The sequence below is a fragment of the Triticum aestivum genome, chromosome 5B, assembly GCF_018294505.1.
Source record: "Triticum aestivum cultivar Chinese Spring chromosome 5B, IWGSC CS RefSeq v2.1, whole genome shotgun sequence".
Taxonomy (NCBI): domain Eukaryota; kingdom Viridiplantae; phylum Streptophyta; class Magnoliopsida; order Poales; family Poaceae; genus Triticum; species Triticum aestivum.
In genome coordinates this window covers 51,671,844-51,698,852 of record NC_057807.1, presented here as the reverse complement: position 1 = coordinate 51,698,852, position 27,009 = coordinate 51,671,844, and the positions used below count along the sequence as shown (strand labels likewise).

General features: G+C 48.2%; 1 protein-coding gene across 1 annotated transcript; it reads right to left on the bottom strand.

Moving 5' to 3' along the window:
• Positions 1-502: 502 nt before the first annotated feature.
• On the bottom strand, positions 503-2,386 carry LOC123115633 (uncharacterized). Its single transcript, XM_044536747.1, has one exon. It carries the CDS (start codon positions 2,335-2,337, stop codon positions 808-810), a length of 1,530 nt encoding a protein of 509 aa, XP_044392682.1. The 5' UTR covers positions 2,338-2,386; the 3' UTR covers positions 503-807.
• Between the last annotated feature and the right edge of the window lie 24,623 nt (positions 2,387-27,009).

The window sequence follows — 27,009 nt, the reverse complement described above, 5'->3', positions numbered from 1 at the left end:
CATCAGTCAGAACCGAAAAGGCGGGAATATCAAAGAGTTTCAGTAAAGGCTGATCCTGTATCTGAATGACATTCGTCCTACATGATCCACGGTGCAAAAATAGAATATGCAGTCGATCTCTATCATGCACACCTTAACAGATCAGAAACAAGATGAACACCGTAAGTTCACGAGCCATAACCGAAAGGGGACTGCCAAAGACATTCAGTTAGCAATTTAGCATGACCAGAACAAACAAACTGAAGTAGACAAAGATCCTGCAGATCAACCATCACAAGGTCATCTGCAAACTCGACTTAGTACTGCACATCATAACAGAAGAAGAACGAAACGATCATTGCAGCAAGTTTGTGGCATCGGGTCCTGTGCCTGATCAACAAACACGCACGCTTTTCAATCAGAATCCTAACAACTGAACAACATTCCTTCTATGTATGCATGCATAGGATGATTCAGAGTAAAAATTCGAAGTGAATTGAGCCATATAAACTGTAACTGATGCATGCAGGAACAAAATTAGCACAAGCAAGAAGAGAAGTTCAGCAAACAGTCTGGAACAGAGCAACGAGAAGATGAATCAAATTCGCACCAAAATTGATTCAACTCGTACTGGACAAGTAGGCAACAATCATTCGGTGCCACAAAATGCAATCAGAAGCACTCATCTCTTATCTGAACCTCTATTGAACTAAACGACTGCCCAAATCCGAACAACTACTCCACTACGCACTACTATACTAGCAGTAAATTCTCCATGGCTAGAAACATAACAGAGCAAAACGATCGAGACGAGACGTACGCATCGCATCACTCGCCGGGAGAGGTGATCGCTGAGGAGGCGCAGTCGCCGAAGGGCCCCCCGACGCCGCAGGTGCCGTTCGTCTGGTCGGTGGCGGACGCGACGGCGAGGTCGGCGAGGTGGAGGCGGGGGAACGGCACGTAGACGCCGTGGACGGCGATGCGCGAGTTGACCACCACGTCGGGCTCCTTGATGGGTATGTAGTTGACGCGGACGTCGTCGTTGGAGGAGGCGGAGCCGGTGGCGTAGTGGGTGACGACGAGGCTCTGGCCCTCGCCGGCCAGAGTGGGGAGGACCGTGCCGGGGCGGAGGCGGTGGAGGTCTGCGCGCGTGAGGCGGTGGTTGGGGACGATGTGGAAGCGCACCGCCGAGACGTAGTCGTGGCCTCCGCCGACGAAGATGGCCGGGTCGTCGAGCGCGAAGAGCGTCAGGTTGGCGAACTTCTCGAGCTCGGCGAACTTGACGCGCATGGCCAGCGCCATGAAGCCGTAGCCCCCGTCGCGGAGTCGCGCCATGGCGTCGCGGATCATGATGCGCACCACGGAGGCAGCGGTGGCCGCGGAGGCTGCGGCGGAGCGGCCGGTGAGGTGATGGTGGTGCGGGCCGTCGAAGCAGGAGTGCGTGAGCGGGCGCAGGAAGCCGTGGAGGCCGTGGACGACGTAGCGGCCGTCGTTGTAGAGCTCTGGGTGGGACACCTCGACGCCGTCGGCGTAGATCCTGGCGTAGTGGATGCCGAAGGGGCCCCGCTCGGTGGCGACCTTGATGCAGAAGCCGACGGAGGCGGAGGGGATCTTCATGGTGGCTGCGGCGGCGAGCTCGGAGTAGGGGTAGTAGCCCATGGCGATGTGCTGCTCGAGGAGGTGGCGGCGCGAGCACATGGGGCAGGCGGCCTGGAGGAAGGCGTCGGGGGCCGCGAAGACGGTGATGGCCCCGGGCCACCTCGCGAGCGGCGGCGCGTGGGCGAGGAGCGGCGCCTCCGACGCCATCTCGTTGTACCCCAGCGAGGTGAGCACCCTGGAGAGCTGCTGCAGCCCCTGCTCGGCGTCGGACACGGCGGGAGGCGGAGGCGGGCTCGTGGTCGTCGCCACCGTGGCAGGGAGCGGGAGAAGCGTGCTGGTCGTCGTTGTCGTCGCTGCAGCGGGCGTCGTCGGCGTCGCCTCCGCGAGATCCGGCACCGGGAGGACGAGCGTGGGAGGCGGTGATGCCGCTTCGGCCTGGGGCGGCACGAGCGGAGTGGGACGGGCCTCCGCCGCGTCCGTGGCCTGCGCGTCGGCGAGGACGGGGTCGACGTCGCCGGTGGCGAGCAGGGACTGGGTGTCGGCGTGGAGGTGGTTTTGGTGCATGGAGGGCGCGGCGCTAGGGACGGGGTGGAAGTGGGCGGTGGCCGTGCCGAACGGCGAGCGGTGGTGGTGGTGGTGGGCGCGGGCGGAGGCGGAGGCGGTGGCGCTCTCCGGCGAGTGCGTGGCGGAGGCGGTGGATAGCACGAGGAGGAGGAGGAGGAGGAGGAGGAGGGGTCGGTGGTGAAGACGGAGAGCCATGGCTGGCTGAGTGCCAAGGAAGGAACGAACTGGAATGGGGACGGGGAAGGATCCGGAGGGGGCTATAAAAGCGTAGCCGGCCGCGGCCCCGCGGTGATGGCAGGGGAGAGAGCGGAGCACGGCTTCCCGTCAGGTCACGTCACGTCACGTCACGGTCTTGTGCCGATGGACCTAGTCAAAGCGGGTCAAGGGTCCAGCAACCCCAGCCCTTTTTTAGCGCAGGACAAGTGGATTGGATTTCAAATTTGTGCAAGTGAAATTGGGAAGAACACAAGCGGGTCTGTTTTTCTTCGTCGACGGCGTCAACTGGAGACGGTGGATCCAGGGCTCCGTTTCGTGTCCGCGCCAATGCAAATGACCATAGCTTTGCTGCCATAAGCATGATTATATGATTTAGTTGATGAACTTTAAATAAAAATATCTGATAATGATATACTCCGTATTTTATATACAAACTATTTGCACAATTACATTCGCTTATGAGATTATTAGTTTTATGTTTAAGATCTTTTAATCGAAAAATACATACTTATATTTGGCATGTTTATTTATCTTGGCAATGTTGTGTGGCATACTTGCAAAGAATGTTCTTCTTCGTCAGGAAGTGGTTCATAGAGCAATTGATGTACGTTGAAAACAAAACCACTTCATAGAAAATGTCAAAAAAAGATGCCTCCTTGCTTGGTTGAATTTTATCACGAGACTTGCATGTGTATGTTCAAATGGTCTTCTACAAACAAATATGCCACATGTTTTGATCCTATTGGAACTAGTACTCCTAATATTGATGGTTGCCTTTACACGGTGTGAGAGATGCATAATTCAAGAGGACACAAGTGTTTGTTGAGCAAGCCAGTACGTTGCAATACAACTTCTACTATTTCTTTTAGATCTTTGGACGCAATGGCAACTCAGAAAAATGATCAAATTATCTGGTCTGAGATTGCTGAAACACATGAGTTCCTTTGCAGGGACAAATGTCAGGAAGTAGCAAGTCTACAAGTTGATCTAATTAAGATGTTATGGTGGCCGCTTTTGTTCATAATATGGTTGACACATTTTGTTCATATGCAAGTTGTTGTCAGCTTGGTGATTGAAGACTTGGTTTCTTCCATAATATTCCGAGTGATTGAACACACTTAGGAGCATAGGAACTTGACCATCATATTTTGTAACATGACACGACTTGTATGTCGACTTTTGCATTTCCTTAATGGTTGTAGCTAAGATTGCTATTATTGATATATGTATTACAAACTGAACATGAATTGCATATTTTGAGTTTAATTTCATGATAATATACATGGTGCGTCTGGATTTGTGCTAAGATGTCAAACCCTGAGCAGTGTTTCGATAGAAATATTGGACGTCGAACTATCTGTGCATATAGAACAATGTCATATGAACTATAGGCATAACAACGTATGTCGGTGTAGAATGTCTGGCGGTGTAGATCGCACCTACCCTATCATAGTGCCAGTCAAATTATATTTATATTTTGATAAAGACCTTTGTCGACGGCAGTATAGTCGGCAACTGCTTTTTCTCGTTAATTTTTTTGCCGATATTAAGTATGTCGCTCTGTGTGGCCTATCTCAACAAATTGTTTGACACTACTTTGAGTGTCATGGTGTAGTGCAGTTGAATGAAAGAAAATGATCAAACTTGACTGTCATGACAATGATAGGCATAGTATCGCTGCTAGCATGATGACCGTCTATATTGTAGTCAAGCAGTAGTGTTTGCAAAGTGAAGTAGATATTACAAGTGCACATTTCCTGCAAACACCATAAGCATAATATCAATAAAATAAACACTCAAGTAACATGCTTATAAGAGAACTGGTATTTCACCCTTATATCCATCAGTAGCAAGAAAATTCAGTAGGGACAACAGAAAACACACATACAACATGTAATGACAACAAAATGGGCTAGTTGTTGGGTTGGATTCATATAAGCTCCATTCAAAAAGTCTTACAAACCCATAACTTCCATAAGTCTTTAGACAACAAGTTATGATTTATGAATGCCAAAAATGGCATAAGGCAATAGAACTATATTTATTGAATTTTACAAAGTTAGAACCCGACCCACTTAATCGCCTACTTTCCGAGCCGATGATGTTGTTGAAGCATGCAACGTGAAAAAGCTGGTCGCGAAGAATATCAAGGGTGGATGTGGCCCATGGCGACAAGGCCCCTTGCTGAGGTTGTCGTAGGTGGAGGCGAGAGGGAGCAATGGGGGTGCTGTAAGCGGGTGGTGTTGTGTGAGGGAGTGGGAGAGGTGACAAAGGAGGAGCACCTGCACATTCTCTCTCTCAAAGGTTTTATTTGGGCTTGGGCCACTCATTCATTCACTTTCATATTTGAGTTGAAACGAAATTCCTTCCATTGCCAAAACTGAAGAAGCCCATGTCAGAAAAAAAAAATCAGATGAGGAGACTTGTTTTTTCGTTTCCTCTTAGAAGAAGATGAAAATTCCAAGTCAGGTAGTGGCCGTCTGGGCCCACCAAATCCCATGTTGTCCTCTCCTCTCACTACACCACAAGGCGCTCTCCTTTTTAATGAAAGATTAGAGCAAGTATAATAGTGGGCTATAAGTCCGCTTACATGACACTTTTGATTATGTGGAGGAGAGAGACAAGAAAAATAGCGAAGGGACTCTCAAGCTCTACGCGTGCTCCTAGGTAAAAATATTTAATGAGAGAAAAGAGATACTAGAGAGAAAGTGAAAAAATAAAATAAAATTATACCCAACCTCTTAGTCAGTTGTATTGTATGAGTAACTAGACCATATAGGCGCGCGTTGCCGCGCCCGTCCATCTTAAGAAGAGTATCAATAGAATTGTTTGATAAATGTTGAGCTGTCACAACAGAAAGTAAAGTTCGTATGGTTCAAAATATCATGTACCAAAACATCCAAAAGGGAGATATAATATATCGTGCACAATGTAATATGCAGGAAATAGATCAATCCTAATGTTTATGTTCCCTAAAGAGAATCTCATTTCTATAAAGAGGCTATTTCTGTACAATGCAACACATGCAATAATATGAGGGATGGGCAGGAGAGGCTCAAATTACCAACAATGTAGCGAGCCAGCATATAAAGGGATATCGCCTCCTTCTGAATAAGGAAAATGATGCGCGCAAGCCTCGCTGGAGCTTGCTTACATCATCGTATGCCGACATGACATCACTGCACACAAATGAACAATAGTGAAATGCAAATATCAGCACATGGTGAATACTAAGATGAACTAACTCGTTGATGTCTTAATAAGGATAAAAACGTGTATGCTCTATGTCGCTACAATGCTACCTCTGATCATCCCTGTGGAAGCTACAAAAGGTCCCAGTCAAATTGTAAGCAAGGAAAGATAAGATAAACATCATAGAAGTATAAAGAAACTGAAGTTATACATTCAATACACGGGTTGCCGAGCCTATCAGTGAATATACTCACCATATCTTCCTGTCTTGGCAGGGGAATGGACACAAACAATTGAAACAGAGGAAATCGAAATTATTCATTGAAAGAAAAAACAGGGAGGAGTTGTGAGAAAAACAGGGAGGAGTCATATAGCTGCAAATGCAGTACATGTACTCATGTCGATGTAGGACAGTTGCAATATGATAACTGGCTAATTATAAATTAACTGCTCACTTGGATCTCAACAGAGAAGAGCAGCACTGTCAGCCCCATCCCCTCGTTGCCCATATCATCTTGCCATCACATAAACACTGCCACACACAGAAAGGCGAGAAAACATCCCGCCGCTACCCATCTGTGTCGCCGTATTTTGAGAGAGGTCGTCGACGGTGCGGCTGCCGCCGCAGCCGCCACAGACGTGAAGGAAATATGCCCTAGAGGCAATAATAAAGTTATTATTTATTTCCTTATAATCATGATAAATGTTTATTATTCATGCTAGAATTGTATTTTCCGGAAACATAATACATGTGTGAATACATAGACAAACAAAGTGTCACTAGTATGCCTCTACTTGACTAGCTCGTTAATCAAAGATGGTTATGTTTCCTAACCATGAACAATGAGTTGTTATTTGATTAACGAGGTCACATCATTAGTAGAATGATCTGATTGACATGACCCATTCCATTAGCTTAGCACCCGATCGTTTAGTATGTTGCTATTGCTTTCTTCATGACTTATACATGTTCCTATGACTATGAGATTATGCAACTCCCGTTTACCGGAGGAACACTTTGGGTACTACCAAACGTCACAACGTAACTGGGTGATTATAAAGGAGTACTACAGGTGTCTCCAATGGTCGATGTTGGGTTGGCGTATTTCGAGATTAGGATTTGTCACTCCGATTGTCGGAGAGGTATCTCTGGGCCCTCTCGGTAATACACATCACATAAGCCTTGCAAGCATTACAACTAATATGTTAGTTGTGAGATGATGTATTACGGAACGAGTAAAGAGACTTGCCAGTAACGAGATTGAACTAGGTATTGGATACCGACGATCGAATCTCGGGCAAGTAACATACCGATGACAAAGGGAACAACGTATGTTGTTATGCGGTCTGACCGATAAAGATCTTCGTAGAATATGTAGGAGCCAATATGGGCATCCAGGTCCCGCTATTGGTTATTGACCGGAGACGTGTCTCGGTCATGTCTACATTGTTCTCGAACCCGTAGGGTCCGCACGCTTAAGGTTACGATGACAGTTATATTATGAGTTTATGCATTTTGATGTACCGAAGGTTGTTCGGAGTCCCGGATGTGATCACGGACATGACGAGGAGTCTCGAAATGGTCGAGACGTAAAGATTGATATATTGGAAGCCTATATTTGGATATCGGAAGTGTTCCGGGTGAAATCGGGATTTTACCGGAATACCGGGAGGGTTACCGCAACCCCCCGGGAACCATATGGGCCATCATGGGCCTTAGTGGAAAGGAGAAAGGGGCAGCCCAAGGGGGCTGCGCGCCTCCCCCCTTCCCCTAGTCCTATTAGGACTAGGAGAGGTGGCCGGCCACCCCTCTCCCTCTTTCCCCCTTGGGAATCCTAGTTGGAATAGGATTGGGGGGGGGAGTCCTACTCCCGGTAGGAGTAGGACTCCTCCTGCGCCTCTCCCTCTTGGCCGGCGCCCCCTCCCCCCTTGGCTCCTTTATATACGGAGGCAGGGGCACCTCTAAACACACAAGTTGACACAAGTTGATTCACGTGATCGATTCCTTAGCCGTGTGCGGTGCCCCCTGCCACCATATTCCTCGATAATACTGTAGCGGAGTTTAGGCGAAGCCCTGCTGCTGTAGTTCATCAAGATCGTCACCACGCCGTCGTGCTGACGAAACTCTTCCCCGACACTTTGCTGGATCGGAGTCCGGGGATCGTCATTAAGCTGAACGTGTGCTCGAACTCGGAGGTGCCGTAGTTTCGGTGCTTGATCGGTTGGATCGAGAAGACGTACGACTACTTCCTCTACGTCGTGTCATCGCTTCCGCAGTCGGTCTGCGTTGGGTACGTAGACAATACTCTCCCCTCGTTGCTATGCATCACATGATCTTGCGTGTGCGTAGGAAATTTTTTGAAATTACTACGAAACCCAACAGTGGCATCCGAGCCTAGGTTATTGATGTTGATGTTATATGCACGAGTAGAATTGTGGACGATACAAGTCATACTGCCTACCAGCATGTCATATTTTGGTTCGGCGGTATTGTTGGACGAGACGACCCAAACCAACCTTACGCGTACGCTTACGCGAGACCGGTTCCCTCGACGTGCTTTGCACAGAGATGGCTTGCGGGCGACTGTCTCTCCAACTTTAGTTGAACCAAGTATGGCTACGCCCGGTCCTTGCGAAGGTTATAACGGAGTCTATTTGACAAACTATCGTTGTGGTTTTGATGCGTAGGTGAGATTGGTTCTTACTTAAGCCCGTAGCAGCCACGTAAAACAAGCAACAACAAAGTAGAGGATGTCTAACTTGTTTTTGCAGGGCATGTTGTGATGTGATATGGTCAAAGCATGATGCTGAATTTTATTGTATGAGATGATCATGTTTTGTAACCGAGTTATCGGCAACTGGCAGGAGCCATATGGTTGTCGCTTTATTGTATGCAATGCCATCGCGATGTAATGCTTTACTTTATTACTAAACGGTAGTGATAGTCGTGGAAGCATAAGATTGGCGAGACGACAACGATGCTACGATGGAGATCAAGGTGTCGCGCCGGTGACGATGGTGATCATGACGGTGCTTCGGAGAAGGAGATCACAAGCACAAGATGATGATGACCATATCATATCACTTATATTGATTGCATGTGATGTTTATCTTTTTATGCATCTTATCTTGCTTTGATTGACGGTAGCATTATAAGATGATCTCTCACTAAATTATCAAGAAGTGTTCTCCCTGAGTATGCACCGTTGCCAAAGTTCGTCGTGCCCAGACACCACGTGATGATCGGGTGTGATAAGCTCTACGTCCATCTACAACGGGTGCAAGCCAGTTTTGCACACGCAGAATACTCAGGTTAAACTTGACGAGCCTAGCATATGCAGATATGGCCTCGGAACACGGAGACCGAAAGGTCGAGCGTGAATCATATAGTAGATATGATCAACATAACGATGTTCACCATTGAAAACTACTCCATCTCACGTGATGATCGGTCATGGTTTAGTTGATTTGGATCACGTAATCACTTAGAGGATTAGAGGGATGTCTATCTAAGTGGGAGTTCTTAAATAATATGATTAATTGAACTTAAATTTATCATGAACTTAGTACCTGATAGTATCTTGCTTGTTTATGTTGATTGTAGATAGATGGCTCGTGTTGTTGTTCCGTTGAATTTTAATGCGTTCCTTGAGAAAGCAAAGTTGAAAGATGATGGTAGCAATTACACGGACTGGGTCCGTAACTTGAGGATTATCCTCATTTCTGCACAGAAAAATTACATCCTGGAAGCACCGCTGGGTGCCAGGCCTGCTGCTGGAGCAACACCAGATGTTATGAACGTCTGGCAGAGCAAAGCTGATGACTACTCGATAGTTCAGTGTGCCATGCTTTACGGCTTAGAATCGGGACTTCAACGACGTTTTGAACGTCATGGAGCATATGAGATGTTCCAGGAGTTGAAGTTAATATTTCAAGCGAATGCCCAAATTGAGAGATATGAAGTCTCCAATAAGTTCTATAGCTGCAAGATGGAGGAGAACAGTTCTGTCAGTGAGCATATACTCAAAATGTCTGGGTATAATAATCACTTGATTCAATTGGGAGTTAATCTTCCGGATGATTGCGTCATTGACAGAATTCTTCAATCACTGCCACCAAGCTACAAGAGCTTCGTGATGAACTATAATATGCAAGGGATGAACAAGACTATTCCCGAGCTCTTCGCAATGCTGAAAGCTGCGGAGGTAGAAATCAAGAAGGAGCATCAAGTGTTGATGGTTAACAAGACCACTAGTTTCAAGAAAAAGGGCAAAAGGGAAGAAAAAGGGGAACTTCAAGAAGAACGGCAAGCAAGTTGCTGCTCAAGAGAAGAAACCCAAGTCTGGACCTAAGCCTGAAACTGAGTGCTTCTACTGCAAGCAGACTGGTCACTGGAAGCGGAACTGCCCCAAGTATTTGGCGGATAAGAAGGATGGCAAGGTGAACAAAGGTATATGTGATATACATGTTATTGATGTGTACCTTACTAGAGCTCACAGTAGCACCTGGGTATTTGATACTGGTTCTGTTGCTAATATTTGCAACTCGAAACAGGGACTACGGAATAAGCGGGCACTGGCAAAGGACGAGGTGACGATGCGCGTGGGAAACGGTTCCAAAGTCGATGTAATCGCAGTCGGCACGCTACCTCTACATCTACCTTCGGGATTAATATTAGACCTAAATAATTGTTATTTGGTGCCAGCGTTGAGCATGAACATTATATCTGGATCTTGTTTAATGCGAGACGGTTATTCATTTAAATCAGAGAATAATGGTTGTTCTATTTATATGAGTAATATCTTTTATGGTCATGCACCCTTGAAGAGTGGTCTATTCTTATTGAATCTCGATAGTAGTAATACACATATTCATAATATTGAAGCCAAAAGATGCAGAGTTGATAATGAAAGTGCAACTTATTTGTGGCACTGTCGTTTAGGTCATATCGGTATAAAGCGCATGAAGAAACTCCATGCTGATGGACTTTTGGAACCACTTGATTATGAATCACTTGGTACTTGCGAACCGTGCCTCATGGGCAAGATGACTAAAACACCGTTCTCCGGTACTATGGAGAGAGCAACAGATTTGTTGGAAATCATACATACCGATGTATGTGGCCCGATGAATATTGAGGCTCGTGGCGGATATCGTTATTTTCTCACCTTCACAGATGATTTAAGCAGATATGGGTATATCTACTTAATGAAACATAAGTCTGAAACATTTGAAAAGTTCAAAGAATTTCAGAGTGAAGTTGAAAATCATCGTAACAAGAAAATAAAGTTTCTACGATCTGATCGTGGAGGAGAATATTTGAGTTACGAGTTTGGTGTACATTTGAAAAACTGTGGAATAGTTTCGCAACTCACGCCACCCGGAACACCACAGCGTAATGGTGTGTCCGAACGTCGTAATCGTACTTTACTAGATATGGTGCGATCTATGATGTCTCTTACTGATTTACCGCTATCTTTTTGGGGATATGCTTTAGAGACGGCCGCATTCACATTAAATAGGGCACCATCAAAATCCGTTGAGACGACGCCTTATGAACTGTGGTTTGGCAAGAAACCAAAGTTGTCGTTTCTTAAAGTTTGGGGCTGCGATGCTTATGTGAAAAAGCTTCAACCTGATAAGCTCGAACCCAAATCGGAGAAATGTGTCTTCATAGGATACCCAAAGGAAACTGTTGGGTACACCTTCTATCACAGATCCGAAGGCAAGACATTCGTTGCTAAGAATGGATCATTTCTAGAGAAGGAGTTTCTCTCGAAAGAAGTGAGTGGGAGGAAAGTAGAACTTGACGAGGTAACTGTACCCGCTCCCTTACTGGAAAGTAGTTCATCACAGAAAACTGTTTCAGTGACACCTACACCAGTTAGTGAGGAAGCCAATGATAATGATCATGAAACTTCAGATCAAGATACTGCTGAACCTCGTAGATCAACCAGAGTAAGATCCGCACCAGAATGGTACGGTAATCCTGTTCTGGAGGTCATGCTACTAGATCATGATGAACCTACGAACTATGAAGAAGCGATGGTGAGCCCAGATTCCGCAAAGTGGCTTGAAGCCATGAAATCTGAGATGGGATCCATGTATGAGAACAAAGTATGGACTTTGGTTGACTTGCCCGATGATCGGCAAGCAATTGAGAATAAATGGATCTTTAAGAAGAAGACTGACGCTGATGGTAATGTTACTGTCTACAAAGCTCAACTTGTCGCAAAAGGTTTTCGGCAAGTTCAAGGAATTGACTACGATGAGACCTTCTCACCCGTAGCGATGCTTAAGTCCGTCCGAATCATGTTAGCAATTGCCGCATTTTATGATTATGAAATTTGGCAAATGGATGTCAAAACTGCATTCCTGAATGGATTTCTGGAAGAAGAGTTGTATATGATGCAACCAGAAGGTTTTGTCGATCCAAAGGGAGCTAACAAAGTGTGCAAGCTCCAGCGATCCATTTATGGACTGGTGCAAGCCTCTCGGAGTTGGAATAAACGTTTTTGATAGTGTGATCAAAGCATTTGGTTTTATACAGACTTTCGGAGAAGCCTGTATTTACAAGAAAGTGAGTGGGAGCTCTGTAGCATTTCTGATATTATATGTGGATGACATATTACTGATTGGAAATGATATAGAATTTCTGGATAGCATAAAGGGATACTTGAATAAAAGTTTTTCAATAAAAGACCTCGGTGAAGCTACTTACATATTAAGCATTAAGATCTATAGAGATAGATCAAAACGCTTAATTGGACTTTCACAAAGCACATACCTTGACAAAATTTTGAAGAAGTTCAAAATGGATCAAGCAAAGAAAGGGTTCTTGCCTGTATTACAAGGTGTGAAATTGAGTAAGACTCAATGCCCGACCACTGCAGAAGATAGAGAGAATATGAAAGATGTTCCCTATGCATCAGCCATAGGCTCTATCATGTATGCAATGCTGTGTACCAGACCTGATGTGTGCCTTGCTATAAGTTTAGCAGGGAGGTACCAAAGTAATCCAGGAGTGGATCACTGGACAGCGGTCAAGAACATCCTGAAATACCTGAAAAGGACTAAGGATATGTTTCTCGTATATGGAGGTGACAAAGAGCACATCGTAAAAGGTTACGTTGATGTAAGCTTTGACACTGATCCGGACGATTCTAAATCGCAAACCGGATACGTGTTTACATTAAACGGTGGAGCTGTCAGTTGGTGCAGTTCTAAACAAAGCATCGTAGCGGGATCTACATGTGAAGCGGAATACATAGCTGCTTCGGAAGCAGCAAATGAAGGAGTCTGGATGAAGGAGTTCATATCCGATCTAGGTGTCATACCTAGTGCATCGGGTCCAATGAAAATCTTTTGTGACAATACTGGTGCAATTGCCTTGGCAAAGGAATCCAGATTTCACAAAAGGACCAAACACATCAAGAGACGCTTCAACTCCATCCGGGATCTAGTCCAGGTGGGAGACATAGAGATTTGCAAGATACATACGGATCTGAATGTTGCAGACCCGTCGACTAAGCCTCTTCCACGAGCAAAACATGATCAGCACCAAAGCTCCATGGGTGTTAGAATTATTACAGTGTAATCTAGATTATTGACTCTAGTGCAAGTGGGAGACTGAAGGAAATATGCCCTAGAGGCAATAATAAAGTTATTATTTATTTCCTTATAATCATGATAAATGTTTATTATTCATGCTAGAATTGTATTTTCCAGAAACATAATACATGTGTGAATACATAGACAAACAAAGTGTCACTAGTATGCCTCTACTTGACTAGCTCGTTAATCAAAGATGGTTATGTTTCCTAACCATGAACAATGAGTTGTTATTTGATTAACGAGGTCACATCATTAGTAGAATGATCTGATTGACATGACCCATTCCATTAGCTTAGCACCCGATCGTTTAGTATGTTGCTATTGCTTTCTTCATGACTTATACATGTTCCTATGACTATGAGATTATGCAACTCCCGTTTACCGGAGGAACACTTTGGGTACTACCAAACGTCACAACGTAACTGGGTGATTATAAAGGAGTACTACAGGTGTCTCCAATGGTCGATGTTGGGTTGGCGTATTTCGAGATTAGGATTTGTCACTCCGATTGTCGGAGAGGTATCTCTGGGCCCTCTCGGTAATACACATCACATAAGCCTTGCAAGCATTACAACTAATATGTTAGTTGTGAGATGATGTATTACGGAACGAGTAAAGAGACTTGCCAGTAACGAGATTGAACTAGGTATTGGATACCGACGATCGAATCTCGGGCAAGTAACATACCGATGACAAAGGGAACAACGTATGTTGTTATGCGGTCTGACCGATAAAGATCTTCGTAGAATATGTAGGAGCCAATATGGGCATCCAGGTCCCGCTATTGGTTATTGACCGGAGACGTGTCTCGGTCATGTCTACATTGTTCTCGAACCCGTAGGGTCCGCACGCTTAAGGTTACGATGACAGTTATATTATGAGTTTATGCATTTTGATGTACCGAAGGTTGTTCGGAGTCCCGGATGTGATCACGGACATGACGAGGAGTCTCGAAATGGTCGAGACGTAAAGATTGATATATTGGAAGCCTATATTTGGATATCGGAAGTGTTCCGGGTGAAATCGGGATTTTACCGGAATACCGGGAGGGTTACCGGAACCCCCCGGGAATCATATGGGCCATCATGGGCCTTAGTGGAAAGGAGAAAGGGGCAGCCCAAGGGGGCTGCGCGCCTCCCCCCTTCCCCTAGTCCTATTAGGACTAGGAGAGGTGGCCGGCCACCCCTCTCCCTCTTTCCCCCTTGGGAATCCTAGTTGGAATAGGATTGGGGGGGGGGGAGTCCTACTCCCGGTAGGAGTAGGACTCCTCCTGCGCCTCTCCCTCTTGGCCGGCGCCCCCTCCCCCCTTGGCTCCTTTATATACGGAGGCAGGGGCACCTCTAAACACACAAGTTGACACAAGTTGATCCACGTGATCGATTCCTTAGCCGTGTGCGGTGCCCCCTGCCACCATATTCCTCGATAATACTGTAGCGGAGTTTAGGCGAAGCCCTACTGCTGTAGTTCATCAAGATCGTCACCACGCCGTCGTGCTGACGAAACTCTTCCCCGACGCTTTGCTGGATCGGAGTCCGGGGATCGTCATCAAGCTGAACGTGTGCTCGAACTCGGAGGTGCCGTAGTTTTGGTGCTTGATCGGTTGGATCGAGAAGACGTACGACTACTTCCTCTACGTCGTGTCATCGCTTCCGCAGTCGGTCTGCGTTAGGTACGTAGACAATACTCTCCCCTCGTTGCTATGCATCACATGATCTTGCGTGTGCGTAGGAAATTTTTTGAAATTACTACGAAACCCAACAGGACGAACGATAAAAGACACAAAATTAAAATACAACAAAGAAGGGGCTGCGGATACAGGGCGGGAGACGTAATTGGTGCGGAGGCAGTCGTGAAGAAGAAGCTCGCCGATGGTTGAATGACGGCGCATTGAGGAAGAAAGAAAGATGGTCGGCGGCACATAAAGAACGGCCGCGCATCGAGGAGCCAGAAACGGCGACGCGCAACGAACAGACAAACTGCTCCGTTGGGGAGGGTAGCGATGAAACGTGGACGACCTGGGCTGTTAGCGTTAGCATCCAAAAAATGAAAAGACGTGGGCCTTCGAAGGCCCGGTTATGGAGAGGAAAACTAACTCGCTCTGCGCAGCAGCAGCCCGCGAGACGTGTGTGTAGTGCGTGAGCAACCTGGGACGCCAAGAGCTGATCTCGACCGTACATTTGAGTGATCCGATGGCTGAGAGCGTGAAAACGCTGTGGAGGCTCCTAGCTAGCTGAGTTCTACTGTTGAGTAATTAATAATGCTAACTCTTGATGACGGGGAGTATTAACCATGCTCTTAATAATTGATTAAACTGAATTAGTTGGCACCTACTTGTTGCGTAAGTAAAGTCGGGAGCGACACTAGTTAGGGCCAGTTCTTTTCAGCTATGCTGTGGAAATAAGCTCCTATGAAAATAAGCCCCAAATAAGCTCATGTGGAAATAAGCCCCAGATAATAAGCTAGCGAGTTCTTTTCAATGCAGCTTATCTGTGGTATAGCGAGTGAAAAGTCTGTAATGCCCTTGAAGTGTAATGTTGTCTGATTAATTGTTATTCTTTGAAACAGAGAATTTATTCATATTCATTGAAACAGCCCCACTGTCAAATACAAATAATACTCACCTACCAGTGCAGCAGCACTTTCGGGAGTACATCTAATCTAAAGGGGAAAAGCAAAAATTTGTGGGGAGAAAAGGCAGAGGAGCCTTTGCTCCGACGAGTTGCTGCTCCTGCATGAAGGATGTTGTGTATTGAGTGGCAGAATAGAGCGCTGGAGCTGCTACTCTCCATCCATGTCTTGGCGGCGGAGGCTGACGGAGTGGAGCGTCGACCGGAGCAATTGGAAAGGCTGGAAGCAGATGGGGAAGAAGGGCTGCCTAGTGAGGTGCGAGAGGGAGGTGCAACGGCGGCGGGTGGCCAACCCGCCGTCCATCTTGGTGGCGCCGGAGGGAGGAATGGGATCGACGGCGAACGGCGGCTGCTGCTGGCCTAGGGAGGAACCCTAGCTTCTCTGTCGCTGAGAGCGCCTCTCCTGTGCGAGACCAGCGAGCGAGAGGATGAGCGAATCGTTTTCAGATCGGGGCGGTGGCATTTTTCTTGTAAAATGTGCAAACAACAATGGCAACAAGCTATACCCTTTCGTAACAAGCTATACCCTTTCGTTTTTAAGTGAGAAGCTGCGGGAAGCAACCCTCCCCTCAACTTTTTTCCATTGTGAAGGAGGGGGAGGTGGAAATAAGCTAAGCTAGCTTTTCCAAAACGAGTTCTTTTGAGCTTCTAGCTTATTTTGACAATAAGCTGCTAGAAGTTACAAAAGAATTGGCCCTTACTCCCACTGGTTGCTTTGGGGAAGCACAGGGAAGACCTGCATGCAACTATTGTAGTACGTCTTTGATACTGCGATGGCGTCTCTGGAAAGGTGTTGGAGGGCGCGGGTGGTACGCACGCATGGTGTGGGTTTGTTCCGTTTTGACGGTCCCGTTTTTGTGTTTTACCGTCAATGAAGCGTATTTGATTGATGGTCGTATGTACTAGAAACACAGGAAACGAAGAAGAGGCGGCGCCCCGTCTGTAGGGAAGGAGCAAATGGAGATATTTTTTTTGAGCATCAGTACAGACATAAGCGCTCATATACACGCGCATACACTCATCCCTATGAACGCACACACGCATACTCTACCCCTATGAGCACCTCCGAGAGATTGAGCCGGCATATCATCTTGAGATTTATGAAGTCACCGTAGGCGCCTCGTCGTCGACGGAAACGTCTCCTCCCACTGAAAGCGCATCGCCGGAAATCCTGAAATAAATCCAGGAATAATGCGAGCACCAGGATTTGAACTCTGGTGGGTTGGGGATACCACTGTCCACCTAACCAACTCAACCACAGGTTGATTTGCAGCAAATGGAGAATCCGGGTCGGTAGAAAAGCAGTAACCGCTCTCGGGTGTCAGAGGAGAAAGGGAGAGAGCCAGCTGGGCGGGCGGGCCGTGGGTTGCACCAGCGCCGTACCGGCACGTCTCCTCGCGTTGATCTCCCCGGTGTATATAACACCCACCCACCCCTCGCATCGCTGGCTGGCTGCCAAGCCGTCTCTCTTCCCTTGCTCGCCATCTCCATGTCTCTCCCTCACACAGTCAGTCGCGCCGGCCTGCTTCGGAATCCATCCATGGCCAGCCAAGGGCCAGCATAATTACATTCGCTTATGAGATTACCAATTTTATGTTTAAGATCTTTTAGTCAAAAAGACATACTTATATTTGATATGTTTATTTATCTTGGCAATGTTGTGTGGCATACTTGCAAAGAATGCTCTTCTTCATCGGAAATTGGTTCATAGAGCAATTGATCTATGCTAAAAACAAAACCACTTCATAAAAAACGTAAAAAAAGACGCCTCCTTGCTTGGTTGAATTTTATCACGAGATTTGCATGTGTCTGTTCAAGTGGTCTCCTACAAATAAATATGGCACATGTTTTGATCCTCTGGAAACTACAAGTTCTAATATTGATGGTTGCTTTGACACTATGGGAGAGATGCATAATTGGAGAGGACACAAGTGCCTGTTGAGCAAGATAGTCCGTTGCAGTACATCTTCTACTATTATTTTAGGTTTTTGGACTCAATGACAACTCAGAAAAATGAACAAACTATCTTGTCTGAGATTGCTGAAACACATGAGTTCCTTCGCAGGGACAAATGGCAGGAAGTAGCAAGTCTAAAAGTTGATCTAGAGTAAATAGCATAAAACTACTACTTTACAGGCTAGGGTTCCAAAAAACTACCGATTTTTAATTTTTCTCAGATAACTACCAAATGGGTGGTTGGCTGTTTCAGAAAACCCAAATCGTCGAGTGCTTATCTATTGATCATGATTATGACAGGTCAAACCCACACCTAAACTCACCGTCAGTTTGACCGTTTAGTTTGACCGTTACCTGACATGTGGGCCCCACACATCAGTGTCTCTTCCTCCTGCTCTTCTCCTTCCTTCTTCTCCTCCCTCCCCGCAGCCCCGCCTGCGCCAACTCAAGTCATGGCCGCCGGCCACCCTGCTGCCCGCGCCGCCGCTCCTTGACCTCCACGGCGACCAGAAAAAACAAAGGCCGGCTCCTGGTGTAGCTCATCTCATCCACCAGTGAAAAAATAAAGGCCAGCTCCACCTCCTTCGCGCGGCCATGGCTGTCGGCCCTCGCTGCTGCCCACGCCGCCCCCTTCTGCGCGGCCATGGCGACCGTCTCTGCGCGGAGGCCGGCCACGCCACACGCCAAGCCAGGGAAGGAGCGTCGCGCGAGGAGCAGCCGTCACCCAGGAGCACGGGCCGCCGCCAACCACGCGCCATGGCCAGGGGGCTGGGACTCCGCCCGCCGCGCCCAGGGGCTGGGACTCCGCCCCGCCGCCTTCGGACTCCATGGCCGTCGTGCCCTGAAAAGAGGGAGAGGGAGAGGACGCACGACGGCTGCGGCGGCGCTGGAAAGGAGCTCCGCCGCGACGGGAGGGAGCTCCCTGTCGAGCACAGCGGCGAGTGCGCTCCTGTGGATCTTGAGCACGGGAGGGACCCGATGGCTTTTTTCAATTTGTTTGGAGGACCTGATTGCTTTTTTAAGTTTGCAGGGACACTGACATATGGGCCCTAGATGTCATTTAACAGTCAAACAAACGGTCAAACAATCGTTTTCTTACATGCGGGCCCCAACTGTCATAATCACGATCAATAATAAAGCACTTGATAATTAGAGTTTTTTGAAACAGCCGTCCCCTGACTTGGTAGTTATCTGAGAAAAATTAAAAACCGGTAGTTTTTTGGAACCATAGCCTGTAAAGTAGTAGTTTTATGCTATTTACTCGTTGATCTAAGATGTTATGGTGGCCGCTTTTGTTCATAACATGGTTGGCAGATTTTTTTCATATGCAAGTTGATGTCAGGTTGGTGACTGAAGACTTGGTCTCTTCCATAATATTTCGAGTGATTGAACACTTGGTATCATAGGAACTTTGACCATCACATTTTGTAACATGAGTACATGACACGATATGTATGCCGACTTATGCACTTCCTTGATGGTTATTGTAGCTAATAATCATCTATATATGTTTAATGAGTGCATTGAGCAATGGTATCTTATACTGAACGGAATATTGCTATTATTGATATGTTTTACAAAGTGAACGTGAATTGCATATTTTGAGTTTAATTTCATGAAAATATATATGGTGCATCTGGATTTGTGCTAAATGTCGAACCTTGACCAGTGTTAAAAATCACATCATTTCTGCTAAGCCATAGTGCCCAACATAAGGCAGCTGCCCCACGAGTAGATGTGCAGAAAATTGTTTATCGATACGCCGCAACCAATTCCCGAACATGTTACGTGCACTACGTGGGGGGTATAGATTTGAAGCTACTTGAATTATGACCCAGACTGGACGAGCAAACAATAAGTGTTTGATGGGCTCGTCATGTCACATGTCTTGCTATCTTGCCAGCTGCGTCGTGTTAGGTTATCTCTAGTTAAGATGGCCCCTCTGCTTAGAAACCAGTTGAATATCTTCAGCCTTAGGGGAATTTTGAGCTTCCACAATTTCTTGTTATCAACCAGAACATCAGTGTGAACCATTGCACCATACAAGGATTTGACTGTAAAGCTAATGTTCTGATGCAAATTCCATCGAAACTTGTCTGGTTCGCCTGACAGCTGAATGGCCTCCATACGAATGATTAATTCATTCCATGCTACCAGGCGAGGCCCAAAAAGGTCCCTGCTAAGGGACATGTGATGACAACAAAATGGGTCGATTGTTAGATTGGATTCATATCAGCCACATTCAACAAGTCTTACAAACCCATAATACCCATAAGTTTTTAGATAACAAGTTATGATTTAAGAATGCCAAAAGAAGTGTGAAGCCATAGTACTGTATTTTTTTAAATGTACAAAGTTAGAACCCGGCCTGCTTAGTTGCCTACTTTCTGACCCGATGATGTGGGCTGGCCGCGAAGACCATCAAGGGTGGATGCGGGCCATGGCTAGAATGCCCCTTGCTGGGGTTGTCGTAGACGGAGGCGAGACGGAGCAACAGAGGGTGCTCTAAGCCAGTGGTGTTGTGAGCGAGTGGGAGAGGTGACAGAGGAGGAGCACCTCCACGTTCTGTGTGTGTCAAATGTTTTATTTGGGCGTGGGCCACTAATACATTCGCTTTTCATATTTGAATTGAAACCAAGTTCCTTCCACTGCTAAAAACAGAAGTGGAGTCTTCTTTAATTTTGTTTCCTTTCATAAGAGGAAATTTTCAAGTGAGGTGGCGGCCGTCTGGGCCCACCAAATCCCATGGTGTCCCCTCCTCTCACTAGGCCACAAGGCGCTCCCTTCTTTTAATAGCAGATTGATTAATAATTGAGTAAACTGCATTACTAGTTGGCATGGCACCTACTTGTTGCGTAAGTAAAGTCGGGAGCGACACTGGTTTACTCCCCCTGGTTGCCTTGGGGAGCATGGGAAGCACAGGAACGACCTGTATGCATATATACTACAGTAATACGTCTTGGATAGTGCGATGGCGTCTTCCGTTGGAGGGCGCGGTACGCACGTACGATGCAGATTTGCTCCGTTGTGAGTTGTGACGGTGCCGTTTCTCTGTTTCACAATCAATGAAGCGCATTTGTTGATTGATGATTGTACTGGAAGAAACAGGATAAGAAGTAGTAGTAGGATGAAATGGAGAAGAGAATCTGGGTCGGTAGAAAAGCTATAACCGCTCGCCTGCGGGTGCCAGAGGAGAGAGAGAGAGAGAGAGAGAGAGAGAGAGAGAGAGAGAGAGAGAGAGAGAGAGAGAGAGAGAGAGAGAGAGAGAGAGAGAGAGAGAGAGAGAGAGCCAGCCGGGCGGGCCGGCCGTGGGTTGCACCTGCACCGCACCGCATCGGCACGTCTCCTCGCGTCGCCCCGGTGTATATAGCACCCACCCACCCACCCCTCGCAGCGCTCGCTCACATCGCTCGCTGGCTGCCAAGCCCCCTCTCCATTCTCCCCCATTTCTCTCCCTCACGCAGTCAGTCGCGCCGGCCTGCTTCGGGATCCATCCATGGCCAGGCAAGGGGTAGTAGCATAGCCACATCCACCTCCGTCCACCACTCCACCTGCTACCTTGTACTCCGGGCAGGTACGCACGCACGCCGGCCTCTCGCATCCGCCGACCCGTACGTCCTTTCCTCGTGCTTTACTTTCAAACTTGCCTTGCTTGGCTAGCCGGCGCGTAGGAACGACCGAATCCGGCCGTGCAACTCGATCGATCTCTCGACCACGAGCACGTCGTATGTACCAGGGTGTTTTCCATCGATCCGTGGGTTTATTTATATCTATATCTAGCTAGTGGTAGCTACTAAATTTCGTTGCGGTCGGAGATGCCGCTAATTTTGCTTGTTGGGGTTTAATAGTTTGTGTGCACCCGGTGAAATTAATTTGTTCATGCCGCACTTTGTTACTCCTTGCGTTGCTCAGCCTTGTTCCTTCCTTCGGCGAACGGATTACTAGCACGTTGTGACGATTTATTAATTTATATTCATTTGCTTTGCTGCGGGAGGGCAGATGGAGCACCCATCATCAAGCGAGGGAACATCTTACGAAATTGCACACTAGTACCAACGGTGAAATTCATTTGTTCATTGAGTCACCTTTGGGTCGATGACGTCCTATGGAATGTACCATCCCCATGCATGCATGTAGGCTGTGTAAGACAATAAATTTTGGGGAACGAGCACAACCCTCTAGGGGTGGCTTATCTCATTATATATAATGGTTGTGTTACAATATGTACCATATACGTACATAGGTACAGAAGCTATACATAGTCTAACACCCTCCCTCAATCTTAGCCACTTTCTAAAGAACTGAGAAGGGTAAGATTGCGCCTACAAGCCTCAAACTGTGGCAGCGGTAAAGGCTTAGTGAAGATGTCTGCAAGTTGATCCTTAGATGAGATAAACTTGATCTGGAGTTGCTTCTGTAATACACGTTCCCGTACAAAGTGATAGTCAACTTCAATGTGTTTCATTCGGGCATGAAATACTGGATTTGCAGAAAGGTATGTAGCACCGATGTTATCACACCAAAGAATAGGAGGCTGTGGTTGAGACAAACCCAACTCCTGAAGCAAAGACTGCACCCAAATAATCTCTGCAGTAGCATTAGCCACAGCCTTGTACTCAGCTTCAGTACTGCTACGTGACACAGTAGCATGTTTCCGAGCACTCCAGGCGATCAAATTAGAGCCAAAGAATACTGCATAACCCCCCATGGATCGCCTGTCATCTGGGCTACCAGCCCAATCTGCATCAGAGAAGGCCGAAAGGACCCGAGAGGAAGTCGGCCGAATATGCATACCAAATGTCAGGGTGAACTGAACATAACGAAGAATGCGTTTAGCAGCAGCCCAATGAGTATCTCTGGGAGCCTGAAGATACTGACAAACCCTGTTAACAGCATAAGAGATATCTGGTCTCGTGATCGTCAAGTACTGAAGTCCACCAACAATGCTCCTGTACTCTGTGGCATCCGCAGGAGACAAAAGCTCACCATCAACAGCTGTTATCTTGTCGGTAGACGACATGGGTGTGGTGGTCGGTTTGCACTTCAGCATGCCAGCTCTCTGTAACAACTCCAAGGAGTACTTCTTCTGCGTAAGGACAAGACCAGTAGCACGAGAAGTGACCTCAACTCCAAGAAAGTAGTGAAGCTTCCCAAGATCTTTGACCGCAAAATCAGCACCAAGAGAGCAGACAAGAGCATCAACAGCATACTGAGAAGAGCTGACAAGGATAATATTATCGACATATACCAAAAGATACATAGTGACTTCTGGCTTCTGTAGAAGAAATAACGAAGTGTCAGCAGTAGACGGCACAAACCCATGAGCACGAAGGGCAGAGGCAAGGCGAGCATGCCAGGCACGAGGAGCTTGCTTCAAACCATATAGTGCTTTGGAAAGACGACAGATATAGTCAGGACGATCAGGATCAGAGAAACCAGGCGGCTGTTTCATATAAACCTCTTCCTCCAAAAATCCATGTAGAAAAGCATTCTGCACATCAAGTTGACGAAGTGACCAACCACGAGAAACAGCAATGGAGAGAAGAAGCCGAATAGTGGTAGGCTTGACGACAGGACTGAAGGTGTCCTCATAGTCAAGACCATGACGCTGCCGAAAACCGCGAGCAACAAGTCGCGCTTTGTAACGCTCAATAGATCCATCCGAATGCTTCTTCACTTTGAATACCCATTTTGAGTCAATAACATTTACCCGTGGTGGTGGAGGAACGAGAGTCCATGTCTTGTTACGAAGAAGAGCATGAAACTCCTGCTCCATAGCCTCTCGCCAATGTGGAATGCGCAGGGCAACCTGATATGAGCGAGGCTCAGAAGATGGATCCGCAACAGCAGCAGCCAAACAAGCAGCCAACCAAGCAACCGTACCATCCTTACGTTCCTTAGATTTGAAAATGCCACTGCGACTGCGTGTATGTGGTCGGGACACAGGAACCACCGAGGTCGACGGAGCAGCCTGCAACGGGCTGGAGGACGGCGACGTTGACGAGTCAGCCGGTGACGAGGAGCCAGTCACGGTAGCCTCGGACTCGGTTGGCGAAGAAGGCCGACCCACCGGCGAAACCGGCAGAGCAGACGAAGCAGCTGGCGACTCCGGCATCACAGACCGGGCCGGTGGCGAGCTCGGCATAGTGGGCCGTGGCGCGGTCGGTGTCGCGGGCCGATCCGCTGATGAAGGCGACATGAGGACCCGAGCCGCGGGCGAAGACGGCGTGACGGGCCGAGCCGCAGACGAAGACGGCGTGACAGGCCGAGCCGCGGGCGACTCGGCGGCCGCTGGCAAAACGGACCGAGCAGTGGAGATGCTCGGCGCGACGGGCTCGTCGGGTGACCATGCATGGGCACGCGAATCGATGCCATGCAACATAGGGCGATCGACGTGCCCACCAGAAGACGACGATGATGATGGTGAATCCTCCAACAGCTCCAAACGAGCTCCACGTCCGGTTCCTGCACCATGGTTAGGTAACAGCAAAGGAGAGTATGCAACATCATTAAATTGGTCAGAAGCAACAGAGGATGAATGCAGGGATGGTGGTTCGACAGTGGACACAGGAAGGTTGGCAAAGGGAAAAACATGCTCATCAAACACGACGTCCCGAGATATATAGACACGATTAGTGGGAACATGAAGACATTTGTAACCTTTATGAAGAGAGCTATAGCCAAGAAAAACACACTTCTTAGAACGAAACTCAAGCTTGCGCTTGTTATATGGACGAAGATGCGGCCAGCAAGCACACCCAAATACCTTGAGAAAGGTATAATCAGGTTGTTCATTAAGGAGAACCTCAATGGGAGTCGTCATGTTTAAAACACGAGTAGGAGTACGGTTGATGAGAAAGCATGCAGTGGTGAAAGCATCACTCCAAAACCGAAACGGAACAGATGCATGGGCCAAAAGAGTAAGACCAGCTTCAACAATATGACGATGCTTACGTTCGACTGAACCATTCTGCTGATGTGTATGTGGACATGCTAAACGATGAGCTATCCCAAGCGACTGAAAGAAAGAGTTGAGGTTGCGATACTCGCCCCCCCCCCCCCAGTCTGACTGGACATGAACAATTTTGTGCTTGAGAAGACGTTCAACATGTTTTTGAAACTGAACAAAAATATCAAACACATCAGATTTGTGTTTAATAAGGTAAAGCCAGGTAAAGCGACTATAAGCATCAACGAAACTGATATAGTAATTATGACCACTGACAGAAGTCTGAGCAGGACCCCATACATCTGAAAACACAAGTTCTAAAGGATGTTTCACCTCACGACTGGACTCCGAAAAAGGAAGTTGATGACTCTTCCCCTGCTGACAAGCATCACACACTGCTACATCTTTATGACTAGACAAACTAGGAAGCTCATGACGACGCAAAATATGACGGACAATAGGTGTGGCCGGGTGACCAAGACGAGCATGCCACTGTGACAGAGAGACCCGAACTCCACTGAAAACACGAGCGACACCAGGATGCTCCAGACGGTAGAGGCCCTGGCACAACCGCCCACTAAGAAGAATGTCCCTCGTGCCCCGATCCTTAATAAAAAGATCAAAAGGGTGAAATTCACAAAGCACATTATTATCACGTGTGAGTTTAGGAACTGAAAGAAGATTACGGGTCACAGATGGAACTCGAAGAACATTGCGAAGCTGAAGACTCCTATTGGCATGTCTAGTGAGAAGAGATGCTTGACCAATATGAGAGATGTGCATACCTGCTTCATTGGCGGTGTGGATCTTGTCAGAGCCATGATAGGGTTCACGAGTGTGAAGCTTCCCCATCTCGCTGGTTAGATGCTCTGTCGCCCCAGAGTCCATGTACCAGTGTGGATCGATGGAGTAGGACTGAGTGTGTCCCTGTTGCTTCTGCGGCGCGGGACGATCAGCCATGGCGACCTGACGGGCATTGTTGCGTGTATCTTTGCCGTCATTGCCAAGACCAAGGAAGCTTCGCTGGAAGCGCTTATGACACTTGGAGGCCCAGTGCCCATCGCGGCCACAAAGCTGACACACACGTGGACCGCCAGCCCCCGGTAAGGTCGCAGTAGGTGGGGGGGCCGAGGCGGGCGACGGTGGCAGCCCCAAGGGAGACCGGGGTGATGAAGAAGAGCGGCCACCCTTGATGGCGGCGTTGGCCGAGAGGGAGCCAGTGCCCCTGGTGCGGCGAGTCTCGACCCGTTGCTCAGTGAGAAGGAGCCGAGAGAAAACCTCGTGTGCCAGCATGGGTGTCGAGTTGCCCCGCTCGTTGATGATCTCGACTAAGGCATCATACTCCTCATCAAGACCATTGACAATAAACGAGTTGAACTCGGAGTCGGTGAGGGGCTGTCCAATGGAGGCCAATGTGTCGGCGAGGCCCTTGACCTTGTTGTAGAACTCAGTGGCAGTGGAGTCAAGCTTCTGACACTCTCCAAGCTGACGATGGAGTGCAGAGACACGAGCCTGGGACTGCGCTGCAAAGGTGCGCTCAAGGATGGTCTTTCGCGAAGACAACAAGGCCGGCAACTGCCGGCGAGAGCGACCCCTGGATGGAGGAGAGGTTCGCCTGGTCCTGCCCCGTCCAGACGCGATGGGCCGGATTGTAGACCGGACCGTGCACGCTGTCTACCAGCGCGGGTGGGCAGGGAAGCGATCCGTCGACGTAGCCTAGCAGGTAGTGACTCCCCAAGAGCGGGAGAACCTGCGCACGCCAGAAGATGTAGTTGTCGGCGGAGAGCTTGATGGTGATGAGATGACCGAAGTGAAACGGCGGCGGCGAAGACAATCCCATCGAGGAGGCTGCCTGGGGTGCAAACACCATGGAGGCAGCCGAAGGCACCGAAGCCGATGCGGGAGGAGGCGGGACCGCAGCCAGGGCGGGCGCCGCAAAGCTCGCGGCCGGTGCGGATGCCGCAAGGCCCGCGGCCGGGGCGGACGCCGCCAACCCCGCCAGCGGGGCAGTGTGATCCGCTTGCGGCAGGAGCGGCGGGACGACGCTTGCGGAGTCCGCAGCGGACGGCGGCGCCGCGGTGTGGACCACGAGGTCACGCCCAAGCGAGGGCGCCGGCGGCGTGGAGAAGACGGAGCCGATGCTCCTTGTCCCGATCGGAGCCGGAACAGAGACGGCATCAAGCGGGAGGTTGAGCAGAGCCGCAAGAGAGGCCGAGAGGAAGCCCGCAGCAGTGGAACCGGTGGTGGCGGCGCTCGACATGGCGGCGGCGCGATCGGTGGCGCGGCGGCGGCGGCGGCTGCGGCGGCGGTGCG